The sequence below is a fragment of the Hemiscyllium ocellatum genome, chromosome 2 (genome assembly GCF_020745735.1).
Source record: "Hemiscyllium ocellatum isolate sHemOce1 chromosome 2, sHemOce1.pat.X.cur, whole genome shotgun sequence".
Lineage (NCBI taxonomy): Eukaryota > Metazoa > Chordata > Chondrichthyes > Orectolobiformes > Hemiscylliidae > Hemiscyllium > Hemiscyllium ocellatum.
The window spans coordinates 152,667,170-152,689,766 of record NC_083402.1 but is presented as its reverse complement, the minus strand read 5'-3'; the positions used below and the strand labels follow the sequence as shown (position 1 = coordinate 152,689,766).

General features: G+C 44.0%; 1 protein-coding gene across 3 annotated transcripts in view; it reads right to left on the bottom strand.

Moving 5' to 3' along the window:
• Positions 1-22,597, bottom strand: part of LOC132829666 (A disintegrin and metalloproteinase with thrombospondin motifs 19-like) — a 520,482-nt gene that overhangs the window by 225,405 nt on the left and 272,480 nt on the right. For all 3 annotated transcript variants that reach the window (XM_060847015.1, XM_060847030.1, XM_060847023.1), the window contains exons 12-13: positions 18,886-19,031; positions 10,134-10,303 (exon numbers count right to left, since the gene is read on the bottom strand). In XM_060847015.1, coding sequence (XP_060702998.1) covers positions 10,134-10,303; positions 18,886-19,031 — 316 coding nt within the window. The remainder of the gene's footprint in view (positions 1-10,133; positions 10,304-18,885; positions 19,032-22,597) is intronic.

Here is a 22,597-nt window from a genome sequence, read left to right as displayed (position 1 = left end):
GCGAATGTGCTGGTGAGACCACATCTGGAGTACAGTGAGCACTTTTGTTTCCCTTATTGGACGAATGCTATCATTCCACTGGAGGCAGTTTACACTAGGTTCACCAGGATGGTGCTCGGTACGGGAGGATTGTCTTATGAGCAAAAGCTAAACAGATTGGGACTCTACTCACTGAAGTTTAGAAAAATGATGTGATCTCATTGAAATGTAAGATTCTTAAGGGGCTTGACAGGTTAAATGCTGAGGATGCTTCATGGGAAAGTGCAGAACCAAAGGACATAGTCTCAGATTTAAAACTGAGATGGGGAGAAATCTCCTCCTTCAGATGGTTGAGTGTCTTTAGAACACCTTGCCAGAGGGAGCTGAGGGGGCAGAATCCTTGTGTATATTTAAGGCTGAGACAGATATACTCTTGATCAGTTGGGGACACAAACCTTACAGGGAAAAGGCAGGAAAGTGGACGTAAGAAATTTTGGATCAGCCATGATACTATTGAATGGTGGAGCAGGTTTGAGGGGCTGAATGGTCTTCTCCTGTTCCCACTTCTTGTGGTCTTATGATTACCACATTTTTCATGATACCACTGATTGAAATGTATGTCATCCACAGGAAATCATGCACATCAGTTGCAGATATCTTGCCAACTATCATGATGCCTTCATTTAGTCCATGGCAAACAGGAAAGGATTACTGTGAAATAAGGACTGTCTGTGGATCACACGGCAGATGACTCTTGTGTGTGACATACACACCCATGAACAGCCAAACTGTGACACACAATCTGTGTGAGGAATGTAGCTTTCATGGTTGAATAGCTGGCAATGTACTTGGAAACTCTCAGATGGTGAGACAGTCCTGCATTTGTGTTAAGTATGTGAAGGTGTAGTGAGGTATATGAATGGCAGGTATGAGACCTGGCTGCTAGATGACTGGTTGTGATATGAATCTATGAATTGATTAGTGGCTGAGGTGTGTGATACAGTCGGTAGGATGGTGACATGTTAAGCTACATTTGCCAATTTTTACCGTCCATGTGAGGTTCTGAAACTTCTTCTAGCACTGCACTCAGGTCCTTGGGGTCCGACTTCTGGTGTTGTCCATTGTGGTTTTCTGTACCCACTGTCTTCTAACCATCTGGAGGGAGTCCTGTGGATAAAGGAAATCACTCTTCTGCTGATGGTTCCTCCATCAAAAGCTCCAATGTTATGTTTAAACTTCTTGGTGCTTGATTTCTTCCAGGTGTCATTTTCTAATGTTTCCTACATCAGAATCATTTCCTTTATCCTGCCAGGAGGATTCCACTTGAAGAGGTGCAGGCTGGCTATAAGCAATACAGGCTTGCTTTAAGTGAAGCAAGCCTCTCACATTATTGGCCCCTTGCTCATAATTCCAGCCAAACAACAGTGAAGTGAGCATTGGCTGGTCACTGAAATCATTAAAACAGATAGACAGCCTGAGGTTGGCATGCATTGAGAACCCACGTACTGTCCTTAATTTTACTTGTTGATTATAAATTTCTCTGTACACATTTAATTATATAACATAGCAAAAGGTCAAGCACAACAATCAGTCCAACCAGAGCAACAGATGTGAGCTTTCAATAATATTACATTTATCCATGTTGCCTGGAACGTGTTTTGTTTCATTTACTATTGTCCACTGAAAGCCACAATGCTTCTCATTTCAAGTGGGCTTGAAATCACTCTTGACAGCACAAACAATGTGGTCTGGACTCTAACACAACTATCATCATCTGCGGTCTGTGGAATAAACTTTGGTTGGATTTGCTCCACTAAGACAGCAAGATAGTAGAAATAGAAAATAAGAAACTTAACCAAATTGCTTTTTTTTTTAATTCTCTATTTTACAGAACTTTTTGTTTTGCCAAATGTTATTTTGCAACCACTGCCTTTTGTGTATTTCAATGGCTGGGAGCTTGCACCTCATGCAATGAGTGACCACAGCAAATATGTCAGCTATAATCGAAACAGAGTGCTGGTGAAACTCAGCAGGGCTTAATCGACCGCCGTGTCTCACTCCATGGGAGTGCACACCCTGAAGAGATTGTGCTCTTCCCTCCAACAGGATGCCTGGTTCTCTTGCTGATACCTTTCAGCCAGGATCCCCGATTGGACCAGGTTAAAAACCCCAATCAACGAATTCATATTCTATAAGGTCCACCTGGCTGACCCCCTTACAATCACTACATCCCTCCCCCTCGGAGTCCGAGGATGTAGACTGGTTCTTTCTTTTGCAGCTCCTCCTGCAGTGTTTTAGCACCTGGTCAGCTTTCTGCAAACCCTGCCTCTGATACGGGTGGTATATAATACACAGGAACTCACCCCTTACACCCAGAGCATCTCAGGAGGAAATCATTCTCCTCTCCAGGCAGGGACGGAGTCAAGGTGACAACATCTGCTGCATCCATCTCAGATTCTGAAGTATCTTCAACACTTGATGGAGAGGGAGAACCCATGGTTTTCGGAACAATTGGAACGCCAGTTGAGGAGCCGGACATGGCTCCTGTACCGTTTGTGAGTTTGCAGCTTTCATACAGTCCACAAGCTTGTTCAGGACCATCGCACTGACCTGAACTTTATACGTCCCTGGACCTGACTTTGCATCAACCATGTCCTGTACCTATGTATAGCCATTCCCATAGTTCCGACATCAAACTTCACCCCTGGATGTAAAATGTCTGTCTCCCTTAGCAGTCTTGTGTCCAGCATTAGTGTTCCTGATGCTAGTTCACCATCCCTCGCCAGCTCTGTGAAGATTAGCTTTAACCTGCTGTGGAATCTTCTTCCCAAAAAAACCTCTGCTGGAGCTATCCCTGTAGTTGTGTGAGGGGTGGTCCAGTAATCAAATAGGAACTGGGACAGTTTGATATTGAATGAAGCTACAGCCTATTTCTTTAAGCCTGTCTTCAAGGTTTGCACTGGTCTTTCTGCCAGACTACTGGATGATGGATGGTATGAAGCTGTCTTTATGTTTTGGATACCATTCAACGTTAGAAAATACTCAAATTCCCTGCTGGTAAACAAGGGCCCGTTATCTGTGACCAATAATTTCCAAACAATGTGCGCAGTTTTTCTATCACCAGCCCCAAGTTTGATGAACTCTGTGCACGTCTAGTCACTTTGAGTGGGAGTCCACAATAGCCAAGAACACTGAGCCCATGAAAAGACTTGCATAGTCAACGTGTAACTGAGTCCAGGGTTTACCCAGCCATTCCCATGAATGTGGGGGAGCAGCTGGCAGTAAGTTTGGTTCTCGTTGGCACTCTGGGCAACATCCCACCAATGCACCAAAATCAGCATCAAATACTGGCCACCAGACATAACCTCTCACCAATGTCTTCCACTTTGGAAACCCCTGGATGATCCGGGTGGAGTTCAGCCAATATCTGGTGGTGACCTTTGTTTAGAACAATCACTCATGCTCCTCATAATAATACGCTGTCCTCGACACCGATCTGGTCTCTTGGGTCCAAAAAGATTTCATTCTGGTTGTGACTGCCCTTTGGTTTCCCTCATCACCACCAGCTGGTTCAGTTTTGCCAGGACCGGATCTTTCTGCATCCAAAGTCTGAGATTGTCAGCTGTGACTGGAAGTGTGTTCAGAAAAGTTAAAACCATCTTCCAGTGGTGATATCTCCAATGGTGTATCCGCCAACGGGAGGCAGTTCAATGAATCTGCATTCATTACTTATTCTCCTGGACACTGTTACAACTTGTAATTATATGCGGGGTTGAGACTGTGGCACTGCAAAAGCACAGCCGGCCAGGCAGCATCCGAGGAGCAGAATTGACGTTTCGGGCATAAACACCTCAAAGGATGATATCTGTTTCTTCACTTCCCTGAAAGCTATGGCTTGGTCACGTAACCCTTTCTGAGGCTGACCCTTTAGGAGGTGATACAAAGATGCCAGGATGGAGCCAGGTTATGTATGAACTCTCAGTAATAATTCACCACCCAAGAAGGGAGCCTGAGAGATGTGGGAGCTCAGGTACTTTTCATTGCCCGAGAGGTGTAACCCAGTCTTATTGACTCTCTCTCACCCAAGTAGGTCACATGGGATGCCTGGAACACACACTGTTTTGCTTCTGAGGCATTTGCCCGTCTAGGAGAATTTTTCAGAACTATGTCCAAGTTCTCCAAGAGCTCCTTATTGGTCTTCCTTGTTATTAGTACATCATCTAGATAAATGACAACCTGGGATAGACCTTGTGATATGTTCTCCATTGTCCACTGGAAAATGGCACAGGCCAATGATACGCCAAATGTCAGTCTCATATATTGATACAAACCCTTAATTGCAGCATATTTCTGAGAATGTTCATCGAACCACAACTACACAAGGCTCATTTCCAGCTTTCTGAATGACAGCCCCTCAGCCAGCTTTATGTGTGAGTCCTCGATGTGAGGGATTGGGTATTTATCCAATTACAAAATGCAGTCTATCCTTTGTTTAAAATTCCCACAAAGGCGACAGACTAATCAGTCTGGCCAGTGCTAGCCATTCCGCACACTGGATGGTTTGATGATCCCGTCACTTTCCAGCCTCTTGATTTCTGCCTCTACTTTTGCCTGTATGGTAAATGGCACTGGGCGGGCCTTGCAGAATCATGGAACTGCTTCCTGGTCAATGTTCAAGGTGGCCCTGGCTCCTCTGATAGTCCCTAGACCTTCCTGAACACCTACTGGGTATTTAGTTAGGACTTCACTCAAACAGCCATTTTCTAATTGAAAAATGTTGGTCAATCAAGGTCAATCTTTCTGAACCAATGTCGCTCCATCAAGCTTGGGCCTGAGCCTTTTTACTACAATCAGTGGGAAATGAACCAGCTGCTTCTCATAAGAGACCAGAACCAAAGTTGTACCCTCAATCTGCAAAGGTTCTGCGGTATAGGTTCTCAGCCTGGGTGAGATCTGGTGAGATGTAAGGGTTGGAGTCTGGAGTGAATTTTGTTCAAGACTGGTTCTGTGATCATTGAACCAGCCGCATTGACCTCTATTAAAACCAAGAGACCATTTAACCACATGTTTATTTTGATTGGCTCTTATTTGGATGTTGCTAAGCAACTAAGTGTTCTAAATCAAATGTAGTTGGACATTCCAGGGTGCGTACCCTCCTGGAAACTGACCTAGGAGTGATCTTAAAGTCAAGTGGGACTCTTTTGCTGTCAAGTCCACATACTGACAGCAACTACAAAGGCTCACTGGACCAGATCCTGAAAAAAACTGTAACCACTTGGCTGAGTTTTGGCTCTGTTTTGGTGTTTTCCTGTGGGCTGACCTTGAGTCCCTTTGTTCAGGGTATGTCCTGAGTGAAGCTATGTTACTGCAACTCATATACTCCACTTGGCACGTTTTCCAATGACAAAGCTAGCTTGTCTGTTTGAAGTCCAGATGGGATTCATCCATAGACACTTTTGTATGGTTACATCATTGATTCCACATACCAAATGGTCTCTCAGCATGTCATTAAGGGTTTAACCACCATTACATGCCTCTGCTAGTAATCTTAATCGAGTCAAAAATCCTGATACGGATTCCCCTGGTTCATAAAACAGAATCCCTACAGTGTGGAAACAAGCCCTTCAGTCCAACAAGTCCACACTGCCCCTCCAAAGAGTAACCTCAATCCAGTCCCCCACCCCACATTTACTTCTGGCTAATGCACCTAACCTACTGTACACAATGGGCAATTTAGCATGGTCAATTCACCCACCTGAATATTTTTGGATTGTGGGAGGAAACCAGAGCACCCGGAGGAAACCATGCTGACACAGGGAGAATGTGCAAAATTCACACAGAGAGTCACCCAAGGTTGGAATTGAACCGGGTCTGTGGTACTGTGAGCTAACAGTGCTAACCACTGAGCTGCCCCACATTTCTTTAATTTCTGACTAAAAGTCATAGTTTCTCTGAATTAGAGGAGACTTGGGACCATCAACTCTTGGAAAAGCATTAGTATCTGGTGCCTCAGAAAAAGTTAGGCTCCTACTAACTGAAAAAGCTGCAGGTCCATGAGCTGTCCGGAAATTTACTTGTAGCTTTTCATCTGCCACAATGTCACTTGCCCCAAAAAATAAGATATTCTTTCCCCATACTGGGCATATTCTTTGACAGCAGAGTTGAATGAGTCAAGTTTCCCAAATAACGACATGAGTGTTACCCCACCTTGACTGAATTTCTTTAGGAATGTGCATTACTCTTGTCACCACTGGAACAACTGCACAGAGGCCAGTACTCCAACACCACGTCACCTTTTATTTACACGTGGGAAGTCCTTGATACTGGTCTAGTTCCCTCAGATCCAGCTGTCAGAGTGTCAGGATAACTGACACTGCTGTTTATATCTGTCATCCAGAGCTCCCTGATTGGATCAGATTAACAGCCCCACTCACAGAGCTCATATTTTATGAGGTCCATCTGGTTGACCTTAATACAATCACTACACTTTGCTTTCATAGAAAAGCAAGCCTGCTAATCCCATTAATTAATTTATCTTGACTTCATTGAATTTTCCCTATCATTTGTATAAATGTCATCAAGTTATGGCAATCATTATATCTAATGTTTCAGTATTTTATATGTTTGATGTCCATTCTTCCTTAATTCTAGTTCTGCTGTACAAACAACAGATATACATGAAGAAGCTTTCCATTGCAGACTTCCCCTTCAAAAATTACAGCTTTGATATCAGTGTGTTCCTCTATTTTGCTAAAGTAAACAATCCATTGTTCATTGTTGGCATGGGCTATTGCTCTTGTTTCATTTTATTTAATTTTTTTTCCTCCTGCATACTACAGTGAGAATCTGACAAATTATATTTTGAGTTTGGGGCAAGTGAAGTCACAAAGAGTTGTGCGTCATTATGTTGGTCTGAGTAACACTGAACAAGTGATGTAGCAAAATATTTTGATAAAAATTAAGATTTCACCTCTTGTATTTGTTTTCCTGATTTTTTTTCAGCACTCCCTTTAAACAAGTCATTTCTGAATAAATTTTACTGATATACAGAGTTTTAATTAAGTTAAACATACAGGATAATAATATCTGAATTATGTCATCACCTGGACTTTTTTTAATCAACTATTTCTACTTCAACTGGTATTATATGGTCTCAAAGGTGATTAGAATATTTGGAGAAATTGATGTAAAAATTCCAGCTGGCAGCTGGCAACACTCAATGTGCCTTGATTTCAGTCTTTTGCTTTAACATTCTGTGTTTTAAGTGAGGAAAGTCTGCTGGCCTTACACACTTATGTCCACATGTAAATCCAGGCCCATAACCATGTGACAGCTTCTTAACTGTTTGTTGAAATGGCATTTTACAAACCATTCGGTTATATCAACACACTATAAAACATTGAGTAAGCATAATGGCAACGATCTAGGCATGAAACACATAAAGCATTTTCAGTACAATCGAGTGCAAAGCCAGATGTGGACTTGTTCTAATAATTGAGAACACTATCCCTGAAGGTATTTTGAAACAGTTTGACAGACATGCTCATTGGATCAGACTTTACAGCCAACAGTCCAGATTCCTGTCCTCGTATCCTGGGAAGACAGATGCACCAGATAGGGTAGCCCTGGTGGAAGGAAATGACTTTGGGGGAATCCACAATATTGACTGCAGGCACCATAAGGACTCAAGGCATCAGGTTCAGCATGAGTAAGGACATTGCCTGATGACTAACACCTAACACCCTCTTTCACAGCTGTTAAATCGCACGTGCTCCTTTATCCTAACCACCACTAGGAGAAATGAGAATACATGATGTATTTTAGCCTGTTACCAGCACCGGCAATAAAGAGAGGACTGCAGATGTCGGAGGCAGAGTCGAAGAGTGTAGTGCTGGAAAAGCACAGCCGGTCAGGCAGCATCCGAGGAGCAGGAGAGTCGACGTTTTGAATAAAAGCTTTTGAGGCCTCATTCCTGATGAAGAGCTGATGCTCAAAACATCAATTCTCCTGCTCCTCGAATACTGCCTGACCGGCTGTGCTTTTCCAGCAACACACTCTTTGGCTGTTACCAACATCTGTTTGGTACCAACACAGGCTGAGCTGTCTGAGTCCTGAAGGATAAAAGTGTCAGAGTGGACCCATGTCAGATGGCAGGAGGGAAACTCCTACTCAACACATCAAGTTCCACGTTGCAGATACACCTCTCAATGACAATATTGTTATGAGGGAACACTGCACAGTCCTCAGTTGAAATGAAGAATCATTCTCACACAAAACTAAATGAATGCTAAACAGCATCAAAGCTCGATGAAGACCTCTCATATCCAAAGTTAAAAATCACACAACACCAGGTTATAGTGCAACAGGTTTAATTGGAAGCACTAGCTTTCGGAGCGCTGCTTCTTCATCAGGTGGTTGTGGAGTATAAGATAGGGTTAGGGTTAGGGTAACCCTAACTTTCCTTCCATCATTACATTATGATTATGGATACTTGTTGGTGATTGTATTAACTTTAGTTCCATATGCCACTCCACATTAAATGAAACTGTTCATACTTGCGTGTAACTAAGCCTGGACGACACTGGGCTTTGGCTGATAAGTGATAAGTAATATCGCACCAGTGCCAGGCAATGAGCATCTGCAACAAGGCAGGATCTAAACTCGTCTCCTCAACATGCAATGGTATTACCATCCAGAATCCCCACATCAACATTACACCTGGGTATGTACTATCCCACCGACAGAATAGACCCAACAGACATGGTGAACAGTGCAATACAGGTGAGAGTAAATGGTTCAGGATATCCTCAACATTGATTCTGGATGACAAAGCTTTGTGACTTCAGGTCTCATGGCAAGAGTGAGGAGATTTCTTGCTGCCCTCCACCTATCACCTTCCCTCAGCTGTTGAGTCAGTATTTCTTCATGTTGGGCTCCACTAGGAAGAAGCAGCAGAATATCTTTGCCTCAGAGTGTACTCTGTGTGGAGGTCATCAATGATCAGAATAGGAGAGAGTGAGGATTACAGATGCTGGAGATCAGAGTCAAAAAACATGGCGCTGGAAAAGTGCAGTGGGTCAGGCAGCATCTGAGGAGCAGGAGAGTCGATGTTTCGGGCATAAGCCCTTGATCAGGAAGGGCTGATGAAGGCCTTATGCCCGAAATGTTGATTCTCCTGCCCCTTAGATGTTGCCTGACCTGCTGTGCTTTTCTAGCACCACACTTTTTGACAATGATCAGAATAGTTCAGTAGCACCAATGCTAACCGAGCTGGCCAAAGCTGAGTGACTGACTCTGCAGCTGGTGCTGTGGGAGCCAAATGTGAAAGACATGCCGACTGCATCCTCACCAACCGACATGTCTCAGATGCCTGTCAATGAACTTCTTTCTCAAGTCTTTCCTAAATTAAGTTATGAAGCACAAGGCAGAGGGAGTGACACAGAGGAAAGAGAATAAAAATAAAGGAATGTACAGAAAGATAATATTCGAAAAGAATAAACATTCCAGTACCTCCAAAGATGTAATCAAGGAATTTTTTTTCTCCATCAGCCTTTGCAGAAGAGATCTCTCAGAGGCCACGCACATAGTATAAAGAGTAGGGCAGAATGTTGCAGTTTTTTGAAAAATTATTAGGCCTGAAGACTCGTTCAGCTTCAATGGAAGTTTGCAGTGTTTAGAGCTTGTTGAAAATTCATCGAGTTAGAAGCAGCCTTTTCAGCCTTCCTGGTTTGGCAACTTCCAACAGCTCCAGTTGGCTTTGTGAACAAAGAAGAGGGGAGCGAAGAGGGGAACTATTTACAGCTTTGTGGCTTGGACCTGAGGAGTGTCTTGGCCATATTTGGCTCATCCATTAAATTGTACAAATCCCTGTTCACCATGTTTTTTCACAGAGTGAGAGGATGCATGCTCTACTACATAGCCAACTCACTGTCTTATCAAATTAGCAAGGACACACATTTTGAAACATTTAGAACATATTTTGCTCAACATCAAAGTGGTTGCTGTCATGTATGATCACAATTACAACAAAAGAACAGAAAGTTTAAACTTCCATTAAATCACAAACTGATCAATGATATCACATGAAATCAGTTGTCAGCAACATGGAAAGATAATGATGAATACATAATCAATGGCTTGAGGAACATAAATACCTTCATTAATGATGGCATACCACTTCAAGGAATGCTTTTGATATGATGGCCTGTTGAATGATTGGCACTGCAAGTCCCGAAAATGTGGCACTCCAGCCGGACAAGGAGGGTTCTTGCATGTGCTGTACTGCACACGGGAGCCCTGGCAATTCTTGCCTTTAGGACCAGGCCTCAATGGGAATAAAAAAACCAAAATTACTATTGGAATGCACAACTGCATTAAGTTATATTTCTGAAAGAAAACACTATCCCTGAACTTCTAAGAGGGGTCAACGCCAATCCTGACAGAGGACAGCAGTTATCACAATATTCCACCGAGATCTAACTGAGTGAAGCCCCTGCCTCTTTGGAATGTTCTTGGTAGAACAAGGATGTCAAGATGTTGGGAGAGCTTTCCACAACACATTTTCCACAGCTCCCATCTACTTTGTGACCATCAATCTGAGCAGGAAGAAACAACAGGGGGTGATGGGAATGGGGTGGGGTGGAGGTCGGGGTTTGGCTGGGGTGACACACACACACACACACACACACACACACACACACACACACGTTGTTCTTTCTGAAAAATATACTTAATTCATAAAATTTTCAAAAAGTACATTACGACTACATTGATGCAAACCATATCAGTTTCTTCCAATAGTCTGGAAGATAGAGTGGGGAACAAGATAGGGAACAGGGTGGGGGAGCTGGGTCTGGATAGGATGCTCTTTGGAGGGTCAGTACAGACTTGATGGGCCAAAAGGCCTCTTTCTATTCTGTAGGGATTCTCTTATTGAATGACTCAATTTCTAATTTCCTCCCTCTCCGTCCGCTTGTAAATGAGGGGGATGATACCTCTCCTCATGGATTCGACATGTTACCAGTCAGATGCTTACTGTTATACACCTCCAGCAGATTCTGGTCAATCAAGTCCCAAGAAATGTATACACTGGAGGCTGATTCCTGGAATAAAGGGGTTTATGTATCAAAAATGGCTGAACAGATCAGACCTTTATGGATTAGAGGTTGGAAGAATGAGGGCGATGTTATTGACACATAGACGATTCTGAAGGGGCTTAGAGGAGCAGCACGGTAGCTCAGTGGTTAGCACTGCTGCCTCACAGCACCAGGGACGTGGTTCGATTCCAGTCTCGGGCGACTGTCTGTGTGGAGTTTGCACATTCTCCACATGCCTGTTTGGGGTTCCTCCGGATGCTCCAGTTTCCTCCCACAGTCCAAAGAGCAGTAGGGGTTGGGTCTGGTTCGGATGTCCTTTGGAGGATTGATATGGATTCGATGGGCCAAACTGCTTATTTCCACATCATAGGGATTCTATGTTGAGAAGAGGTTATCGCTTACAGAAGAGACACTCATTTAAAACTGAGATGCAAAGGAATTTGTTCTCCCAGAGGTCAGGAAATATCTGGAATTCTCTGCCACAGACAATAGTGGACACTAGATCACAAAGTAATTATAGAGGAGGTAGACAGATTTTTCAAACTTCAGCAAATTAGAACATATGAGCTGGGAGGAGGAGTAGGCCATTTGGCCCTTCAAGTCTGCTCCACCATTCAATAAGACCATGGGCTCAGCTCAATTTACCTACCTGCTCATCAATAAGAACATAAATAGAATCGACAACAGAGGAGTTGAGGCTAGGCAGGTCAGCCATGTCCCTCCTGATTGGCGCAGCAGGCTCAAGCAGCTGAATGGCCCACTCCTGGTCCTATTTCTTATATTCTTGAGTACAGACAGCCTGTCCAATAACTCATTCTTTTGGAATTCTTCAACTTCAGTAATCAGCTCCTTTTTCACCGTGACATGGGAAACAACACCTTTCTTGGTAAAGACAGATGTATTTAATGCCTCAGTTATGTCAACTGACTAATGTGATAAATCTTTATCAACTCAAATCAGTTTCTTCCCCAGTGACCTCCTCTGATTATAAACTGTAGAAGATATTCCAAATCCCTTTTGTGCTATATGTTGTTCTTTTCCATAGGCCTTCCTTGCTGCTGTTCGATCCTTTCTCATTTCCCTGAAAGGACAGGGCTTTAACACTGAGTATACAGATTCACATTCTGGTACATTTATGTCAACACAGCAAATCCAAAACCATTTGGACACAATTTGTTTTCTGGTTATTAATTTAACATCTGTAGTCAAGGTTCATTACTCAGAGAGTGGTAAGGGCGTGGAATGCCCTTCCTGCCAGTTTAGGTAACTCAGTCACATTAGGAAAATTTAAACAATCCTTAGATAAGCACATGGATGGTGATGGGATAGTATAGGGGGACGAGCTGAGAATAGTTCACAGGTTGGCGCAACATCGAGGGCTGAAGGGCCTGCGCTGTATCGTTCTATTTCCCATATTCTACGTTAAATACTGTCATACCACCACATTTAAGAAGAGTCTTATAATATTTGTTTTAAAGTATTTAGCATACACTGTTCCCCAACAGTGAAGTGTAATGGTTATTTGGATGTACATTTTCATGCAAAGAACTCAGTCATTCTCCTGTAGAAACCTGATGTGTAAAATGACAGGATACTTTGAACAACAGCAGTAAAAGTTTGATTTAGCAATATTCATTAGAATGCACCTGTTTGCTGACGGACAGATCGAGATTTTCCTGATTTGTGTGGTGAACCCACCTCATTTTCAATCTTTTGCCTTTTTCAGTCAAAGGATTTTCAAGGAAAACAGAGGGGTTCACTGCTGAGTTAATTCGAGAGAAGGCTGCCAGAGGAGAATCAGGCCAGTGGAGGATGAGGCCTGTGGAGAATGAGGCCAGTGGAGGATGAGGCCAGTGGAGGATGAGGCCTGTGGAGGATGAGGCCTGTGGAGGATGAGGCCTGTGGAGGATGAGGCCAGTGGAGGATGAGGCCAGTGGAGGATGAGGCCAGAGGAGGATGAGGCCAGAGGAGGATGAGGCCTGTGGAGAATGAGGCCAGTGGAGGATGAGGCCTGTGGAGGATGAGGCCAGAGGAGGGTGAGGCCAGTGGAGGATGAGGCCAGTGGAGGATGAGGCCAGTGGAGGATGAGGCCAGAGGAGGATGAGGCCAGAGGAGGATGAGGCCTGTGGAGGATGAGGCCAGAGGAGGATGAGGCCAGTGGAGGATGAGGCCAGTGGAGGATGAGGCCAGTGGAGGGTCAGGCCTGTGGAGGATGAGGCCTGTGGAGGATGAGGCCAGTGGAGGATGAGGCCAGTGGAGGATCAGGCCTGTGGAGGATCAGGCCTGTGGAGGATCAGGCCTGTGGAGGATCAGGCCAGAGGAGGATGAGGCCAGTGGAGGATGAGGCCAGAGGAGGATCAGGCCTGTGGAGGATCAGGCCAGAGGAGGATGAGGCCAGTGGAGGATGAGGCCAGTGGAGGATGAGGCCAGAGGAGGATGAGGCCAGAGGAGGATGAGGCCTGTGGAGGATGAGGCCTGTGGAGAATGAGGCCAGTGGAGAATGAGGCCAGTGGAGAATGAGGCCAGTGGAGGATCAGACCTGTGGAGGATCAGGCCAGTGGAGGATCAGGCCAGAGGAGGATGAGGCCAGAGGAGGATCAGGCCAGAGGAGGATCAGGCCTGTGGAGAATGAGGCCTGTGGAGGATGAGGCCTGTGGAGGATGAGGCCAGTGGAGGATGAGGCCAGTGGAGAATGAGGCCAGAGGAGGATGAGGCCTGTGGAGGATGAGGCCAGAGGAGGATGAGGCCTGTGGAGGATGAGGCCTGTGGAGGATGAGGCCAGAGGAGGATGAGGCCTGAGGAGGATGAGGCCAGAGGAGGATGAGGCCAGTGGAGGATGAGGCCAGAGGAGGATGAGGCCAGTGGAGGATGAGGCCTGTGGAGGATGAGGCCAGAGGAGGATGAGGCCAGTGGAGGATGAGGCCAGTGGAGGATGAGGCCAGTGGAGGAAGAAGCCAGTGGAGGATGAGGCCAGAGGAGGATGAGGCCTGTGGAGGATGAGGCCTGTGGAGGATGAGGCCAGTGGAGGATGAGGCCTGTGGAGGATGAGGCCTGTGGAGGATGAGGCCAGAGGAGGATGAGGCCAGTGGAGAATGAGGCCAGAGGAGGATGAGGCCAGTGGAGGATGAGGCTAGTGGAGGATGAGGCCAGTGGAGGATGAGGCCAGTGGAGAATGAGGCCTGTGGAGGATCAGGCCAGTGGAGGATTCAAATGTTGGAAGGACTCAGAACTCTTGAGGTTGTCAGTGTGAAGCAAGTTACAGAGCTGGGAAAGAAAGAGGAAAGGGTTGAAAAGGAGGATGAAAATTTTAAAAGTGATGCGTTGTTGGGAAAAGGATAGACCAGATCTAAAAGTTGAAGTTCTAAATTGGAGAAAGGCCAATTTTGACGGTATTAGGCAAGAACTTTCAAAAGCTGATTGGGGGCAGATGTTCGCAGATAAAGGGACGGCTGGAAAATGGGAAGCCTTCAGAAATGAGATAACGAGAATCCAAAGAAAGTATATTCCTGTCAGGGTGAAAGGAAAGGCTGGTAGTATGGGGAATGCTGGATGACTAAAGAAATTGAGGGTTTGGTTAAGAAAAAGAAGAAAGCATATGTCAAGTATAGACAGGATAGAGCGAATGAATCCTAAGAAGAGTATAAAGGAAGTAGGAATATACTTGAGAGGGAAATCAGGAGGACAACAATGGGACATGAGATAGCTTTGGCAAATAGAATTAAGGAGAATCCAAAGGGTTTTTACAAATACCTTAAGGACAAAAGGATAACTAGGGAGAGAATAGGGCCCCTCAAAGATCAGCAAGGTAACCTTTGTGTGGAGCCACAGAAAGTGGGGGAGATACTAAATAAATATTTTGCATCAGTATTTACTGTGGAAAAGGATATGGAAGATATAGAGTATAGGGAAATAGATGGTGACATCTTGCAAAATGTCCATATTACAGAGGAGGAAGTGCTGGTTGTCTTGAAATGCATAAAGGTGGATAAATCCCCAGCATCTGATCAGGTGTACCCTAGAACTCTGTGGGAAGCTAGAAAAGTGATTGATGGGCCTCTTACGGAGATAATTGTATCATCTATAGTCACAGGTGAGGTGCCGGAAGACTGAAGGTTGGCTAACGTGGTGCCACTGTTTAAGAAGGGCGGTAAGGACAAGCCAGGGAACTATAGACCGGTGAGCCTGACATCGGTGGTGGGCAAGTTGCTGGAGAGAATCCTGAGGGATAGGATGTACATGTATTTGGAAAGGCAAGGACTGATTAGGGATAGACAACATGGCTTTGTGCATGGGAAATCAAGTCTCACAAACTTGATTGCATTTTTTTAGGTTAGATTAGATTCCCTACAGTGTGGAAACAGGCCCTTCAGCCCAACCAGTCCACACCAACCCTCAGAAGAGTAACCCACACAGACCCATTTCCCTTTGACTAATGCACCCAACACTATAGGCAATTTAGCATGGCCAATTTACCTGACCCGCATATCTTTGGACTGTGGGAGGAAACCGGAGCATCCGGAGGAAACACACGCAGACATGGGGAGAATGTACAAACTCCACACAGACAGTCGTCTGAGGCTGGAATCGAATCTGGGACCCTGGTGCTGTGAGGCAGCAGTGCTAACTGAGCCACTGTGTCGCCCCTTTTTGAAGAAGTAACAAAGATTGATGAGGGCAGAGCAGTAGATGTGACCTATATGTACTTCAGTAAGGCATTCGACAAGGTTCCCCATGGGAGGCTGATTAGCAAGGTTAGAGCTCATGGAATACAGGGAGAACTAGCCATTTGGATCCAGAACTGGCTCAAAGGTAGAAGACAGAGGGTGGTGGTGGAGGGTTGTTTTTCAGACTGGAGGCTTGTGACCAGTGGAGTGTCACAAGGATCGGTGCTGGGCTCTCTACGCTTTGTCATTTACATAAATGATTTGGATGTGAGCAAAAGAGGTACAGTTAGTAAGTTTGCAGATGACACCAAAATTGGAGGTGTAGTGGACATCAAAGAAGGCTACCTCAGATTACAACAGGATCTGGACCAGATGGGCCAAGAAGTGGCAGATGGAGTTTAATTCAGATAAATGCGAGGTGCTGCATTTTGGGAAAGCAAATCTTAGCAGGACTTATACACTTAATGGTAAGGTCCTAGGGAGTGTTACTGAATAAAGAGACCTTGGAGTGCAGGTTCATAGCTCCTTGAAAGTGGAGTCACAGGTAGATAGGATATTGAAGAAGGCATTTGGTATGCTTTCTTTTATTGGTCAGAGTATTGAGTACAGGAGTTGGGAGGTCATGTTGCAGCTGTACAGGACATTGGTGAGGCCACTGTTGGAATATTGCGTGCAATTCTGTTCTCCCTCCTATCGGAAGGATGTTGTGAAACTTGAAAGGGTTCAGAAAAGATTTACAAGGATGTTGCCAGGGTTGGAGGATCTGAGCTATAGGGAGAGGCTGAACAGGCTGGGGCTGTTTTCCCTGAAGTGTCAGAGGTTGAGGAGTGACCTTATAAAGGTTTACAAAATTATGAGGGGCATGGATAGGGTAAATAGACAAAATTTTTTCCCTGGGGTGAGGGAGTCTAGAACTAGAGGGCATAGGTGTAGGGTGAGAGGGGAAAGATATAAAAGAGACCTAAAGTGCAACTTTTTCACACAGAGGGTGGTACATGTATGGAATGAGCTGCCAGAGGAAGTGGTGGAGGCTGGTACAATTGCAATATTTAAGAGGCATTTGGATGGGTATATGAATAGGAAGGGTTTGGAGGGTTTTGGGCCGGGTGCTGGCAGGTGGGACTAGACTGGGGTGGGATATCTGGTCGGCATGGACAGGTTGGACCGATGGGTCTGTTTCTGTGCTGCACATCTCTATGACTCTATGACCATATGTTGGAATTGGAGCCAATGTATATTAGTGAACACACTGGTTCAGCAGGTTTGGCAGCTGAGATTCCTGTGAATATTAGAATAGATTAGAAATCAAAAGCATGATCAAAGTTTCAGCAGAAAAAGATATGACACAGGGGCAGAAATGGGGGATCTTAGTTGGTCGGCATCCTTCCATCTGCCAGAGATAATGGGAACGCATCTTCAGAATTTAAGTGAGGTCAGATAAGATCATCTGTTGCACTCTGTCTGATGTTTGATGTTATAAATAGATATGAATCAAATGTAATGTTTTAAGAAGGTTCTATGGAACTACATTAAAAATAAAGGTCACTTTGCTAAGGAAAAGGCATCAGGAACATCATTAATAACACGGCACCTACAAGGAGTAGGGAGCTTGGACAGAGTCAGAGAGACTGGAGAACGTTAAGGGAGAGTCACATGGGACAAGATATTGATTTTCTGAATGCAGTCAGGAATCAAGGATTACGGAGAAGGGGCAGAAGAGTGGATATGAGGATTGTCAAATCAGCCATGATCCTATTGAATGACAGAGTGGGCTCAAGGGGCTGAATGGCCTCCTCCTGTTTCTATTTCCGATGGTCTTATGGAGGAACTTTATTCAAGATTAGTTGCAAGGTTGATTTGACTGCTGGCATCAAAGACATACTAAAAGATGTCCAGAAGAATTATGAAGAACAATACAACTCTGTAAAAATGGTTGGATTTCTGATGTGTTATGAGGGCCATTTCGATATTCTTTTATTATACAGTCAGGGGTGGTTCCTTTTGAGGACAGGGGGTAATCTGAGTTTTTTGAGGAGGGATACTACTCAAATCTTGGAATAGAATAGAAGGCCGACACAATATTGAGGGGTGAAGGGCCTGTACTGTGACTGGAGATTGTTAAGTAGCAAACTCTTACAAGAAGGGATTATATATAATATTAACTAATCTGAACAGAACTAAGGGAGGTTTGCTGCTCAGTAATTGAAGGGGTTAGAGTCAAGAGAGCTGGAGGGGAATTTCAGAGACAAGATGGTTTGGAAAAATAATGAGGGGAGATGGAAGAGAAAGATCCTTGCTCATATCTCGGTTCAGGAGAAATTCCACAGGGTGAGCAAAAGGGTGGAGAGTATTGACAGGGGTAGGCAGTAGAATCTTAGTAACTCATTGAAGTCCATGAGCTCTTCATAATTATAAGAAGTGAGGGTAGAAGCAGCAAATGTAAGAGAGTTTGGGAGCTGGTTGAAAACAAAAGAAATAAGCTAGCAACTAGTTCAGCATTTGATGCTGGAGTAATATGTTAACTTTGCAAAAGACATCAGGGCCTAATGGTGCTTGATATCATTGAGCCTCTGGTTTGACCAATTATTTAATGTCTTACATTCAGTAAAAGTGGAATTGATTATATTTATGCATTTCCACTAGCTTTGGTGCTGAAAATAAGCAATTCAAATTCTCTTAGAAAGCTTATATACACTTCATATAATGTTTCTGCCCTCCAGTAACTGACTGGATTTTGGATTGTCAGCATATTTTCACCAGCAACAAAAATAGCACAAACACAATGTCAAATGGCCTCCTTCTACGCTTAAACATCTGTTGCTTTATAGGCTATTGGGAAAATTATTCATGCAGACATTACACAGGAGGTGTCTAAAGACAGACTGAGCTCAAGAGGATGTCCTATTGATAAAACGAACAGGTGCTTAATTCCCAGAAATCGGTTTGCAGAAGAGCAACATCATTTATTATGTGTCATTACTGTGAAAAAACACAATAAGGTTGGGCACAGTGGAACCAATTTTTTGGTGGCAATGTCACCCAAGACATTATAGAAATTCTGCCCTTGTTTTATTCAAGTTGATCAGACAAGAGATTATGGAACAATATGGATACAAAATGCTGCCAAGTTGGTTACGCTGACTTACCTTGGGTTATCACATTTACGTTGGCGGAAGTGCACTCCCACATTACACGTTCGACTACAAGTACTCCATATACTCCAGATACTCCATTCTCCATCTGTGTGGTCTGGAAGAGGTGCTTTACTAACACATTCACCAACCTTACACCACTGTGAAAGAAAATAAATCCCTTTGAAGATTCATATTGGCAACAGGCACAGGGATCCACTTGTAGAACATTTAGATGCACACAACAATATCATTGATAAAGGCAGATTATCATCAGTTGTAAATTTGTAATGAAGTTAATTAATACATATAGAAAGTGTCATTTAATGACATATTGAGGAAATTATATCGGCCTTCTAACAATCTAAAATGTGAAGATTACATTTCTTTCCAAATGTAAAGGAAACTTGTTTTTCAAGCTGTAAGCTTGTTTCTTCCTCTCATTTAAATTTATTAGGTTCTTGCTCAATATTATCTTTGCACTGCACCCCCCCCCAAGCAGCAACAAGTTACAGATTGTTTGAGGCAAAGACATTATCAACATAGGAACAACTGAAGATGTAAGGAGAAAGCATTTGGGAAGATAATCTGCTGCTGATAAACTAAACGGCAAATGAGTTGTTTGTTCTGTTGTTCATTTAGAAAGGGGATAGGAGATCTGGTGACCTGCTGACCTATCTGCCAATTCACTATATTTGTTGACAGCTTGTTCAAATTATTTTTATAGAATGACTCAGGAATAATATTGCTCTTCATTCATATGTCACTGAGAGGAGGGAGAGAATGAGTGGTTTTAATTTGAGGAGTAAGCACACCAAGGACAGAGAACCTGAGGTGGAATTAGCTGCAAGGACTCCTCAGCAGAAAGAATAAAGATCAATCTGTGAACATGTTTCCGGATGAAATAAGGGCTCGAAAGGGGCAACTACAGCAATCTCAAGGCAGGAAAGTGTTTCAGGTTTCTTCAATAGAGGGAAGTGAACAAAGCAGTCAGTGTAATTCCCTTCACCCCAAGAATAGGCACACAATGCTGCAGGAGCTTCAGTCATCTCTTTAATGTTGCTGATATCAGTCTGTCAAAGTTGTTTCGATTTCAGTCTATCAAAACTGGATTCAGCAATAACTGTTTTCTTATATACTTATATCTTCGCCATCCAGGTTCACCATCCAGACAGGTGAACAGGTGGTGGTGATGAGCTGTTAGCTACAACTTTTATGGTCTATGTGGTGTAGGGACACACTGTGCTGTTGGGCAGAGATTTTCAGCATTTTAACCAAGGTACAGTGAGGGAACAGTGGTATAGTTCCACATCAGGATGGTGATTGGTTTGGGCGAATTTCCAGTGATTGTGTTCCCAAGCATCTGTTGCTTCTTTTCCAAAGGTCATAGGTTGAGAAGGTGCTGCTGAAAAAATCATAGAACCCTACAGTATGACAACAGGCCCTTCGGCCCAACAAGTCCACACCGACCCTCCGAAGAGTAGCTCACCCAGACCCATTCCCCAACTACTTTCCATTTACCTCTGACTAATGCACCTAACCTAGACATCCCTGAACACTGTGGGCAATTTAGCACGGTGAAATCACTTAATCTGCACATTTTTGGACCGTGGGAGGGAACCAGAGCACCTGGAGGAATCCCACGCAGATGCGGGGAGAATGTGCAAACTCCACATAGACAGTTGCCGGAGGTGGGAATTGAACCCGGGTCCCTGGTGCTGTGAGGCAACCGTGCTCACCACTGAGTCACCGTGCTGCCCCAAAGCCTATTCCCAGGTGGTCTCCCATCCAAGTACTAGCCAGGCCTGAGTCTGTTCAGCTTTCAAGATCAAACGAAATTGGGCGTTTTCAGACTTGTATGGCCATAGAAATAATTAGTCTTAATTAATTGCTAGGAGAAAGTGAGCACTGCAGATGCTGGAGATCAGAGCTGAAAAATGTTTTGCTGGAAAAGCGTAGCAGGTCAGGCAGCATCCAAGGAGCAGGAGAATCGACGTTCCAGGATTAAGCCTGAAGAAGGGCTTATGGCTGAAACTTCAATTCTGCTCTTTGGATGCTGCCTGACCTGCTGCGCTTAATTAGATGCTACAGTGCACCTTCTGGAGAGTACACACTGCTGCTACTGTGTAGCAGGATGGGAAGTAGTGAACACTGAAGGTGGGAGATAGGATCCCTTTCAAGTGGGTGCCTTGTCCTGGATGCTGTGGAATGTCTGAGGGGTTTTGGAGTAGTACTCTACTGGTAAGTAGAGAGTATTCCATTTTTTTCTTTATTTGTGTTCTTACTGATGGTGGACAGGCTTCATGGAGTTCGGAAGGGATTTACATGCCACAGAATTCCCAATCGCTGACTTGTTATTGTAGCTACCTTATTTAGATGGTTGGTACAGTTCTGTTTCTAGTTAATGGTAACCCAAGAATTTTGAGTGGGGGATTCAGTAATGGTAATGCCACTGAAAGTTAAACAATAATGTTTGGATTTCATCTTGTTGGAAATGGCCACTTGAGGCACGAATGCTACTTGTCACTTATCAGCTCAAACATGATGCTGTCTTATTCCATATGGACACAGAATGCTTCAGTACCTGGGGAGTCACAAATGGTGCAAATATTGTACAACCAATGGTGAGCATCCTCACTCTTGATCGTATGGTGGAGGCAAGGTCATCGATGAAGCATGACAATAAAAAGGATATTGTGACAATAAAAAAGAATATTTGAAGCAGCTGAAGATGGTTGGCTTGGGACAATAAACTGAGTAACTCCTGCAGAAATGTCCTGGAGCTGAGATAACTGACCACCAACAAATGAAACCTTTGATCTGTGCACAAAGTTAAAAATTACACGACAACCAGGTTATAGTCCAACAGGTTTATTTGGAAGCACTAGCTTTTGGAGCGCTGCTCCTTCATCACCTGATTCTCCTGCTCCCAGATGCTGCCCGACCTGCTGTGCTTTTCCAGCACCACACTCTCTACCATACTAGTCACTGCCTGTCATTCAGAAAAAGACCCATTTATTCCTTCTTGTGTCCTATCTGCTAACCAATTTTCAATCCAACTCAATGCACTATTCCCAATTCCATTTTACATATTAATCACTTGTGGGATTTGACGAAAACCTTCACAAAGTCCAAATAAACCACATCCACTGGCTTCCTCAATCAACTCTACTAGTTACATCCACAAAGAGTTCCATCAGACTTGTCAAGTATGATTTATCAGTTACTTGGCTCATTTCCAATGTTATTATTATGACTTGTACCTCCACATTGCTTCTTAAGTTACCAGGCAGGTAAGGACTTCATAAGTAGTACTTACTTCATATGTGAGAACCAACCTGAGTGTTAAATATCACCAACCCAGACAAACCCATCAGCGTCAGATCAAAGCCAATAGTTACAGTCCAACAGTACAGTCCACATGTCAATGCCACCATGGCAGTAATGAATGTTTTGTTCTCTATTCTAATCATTCTACATTGAGTCAGAGCCAAAAACTTAATTTAATTTCAACCATTTCTCTGTATAACTTTGTTGCTCTCATTTCTGTATGTAAATGCATTCCTTGTGCCTTGTTGAACTGTTTTTATGTGTGGCTTGGCCCTAACCAGAGAGACTGAGATGTGATGGATTTTGTTCACCAGTCCAATGCTCCTGAAAATGAATATGACTGGCAGTGGGTATGCTGGTGCATTGTTCCTTAACCAATATTATAAGTGCAATACAT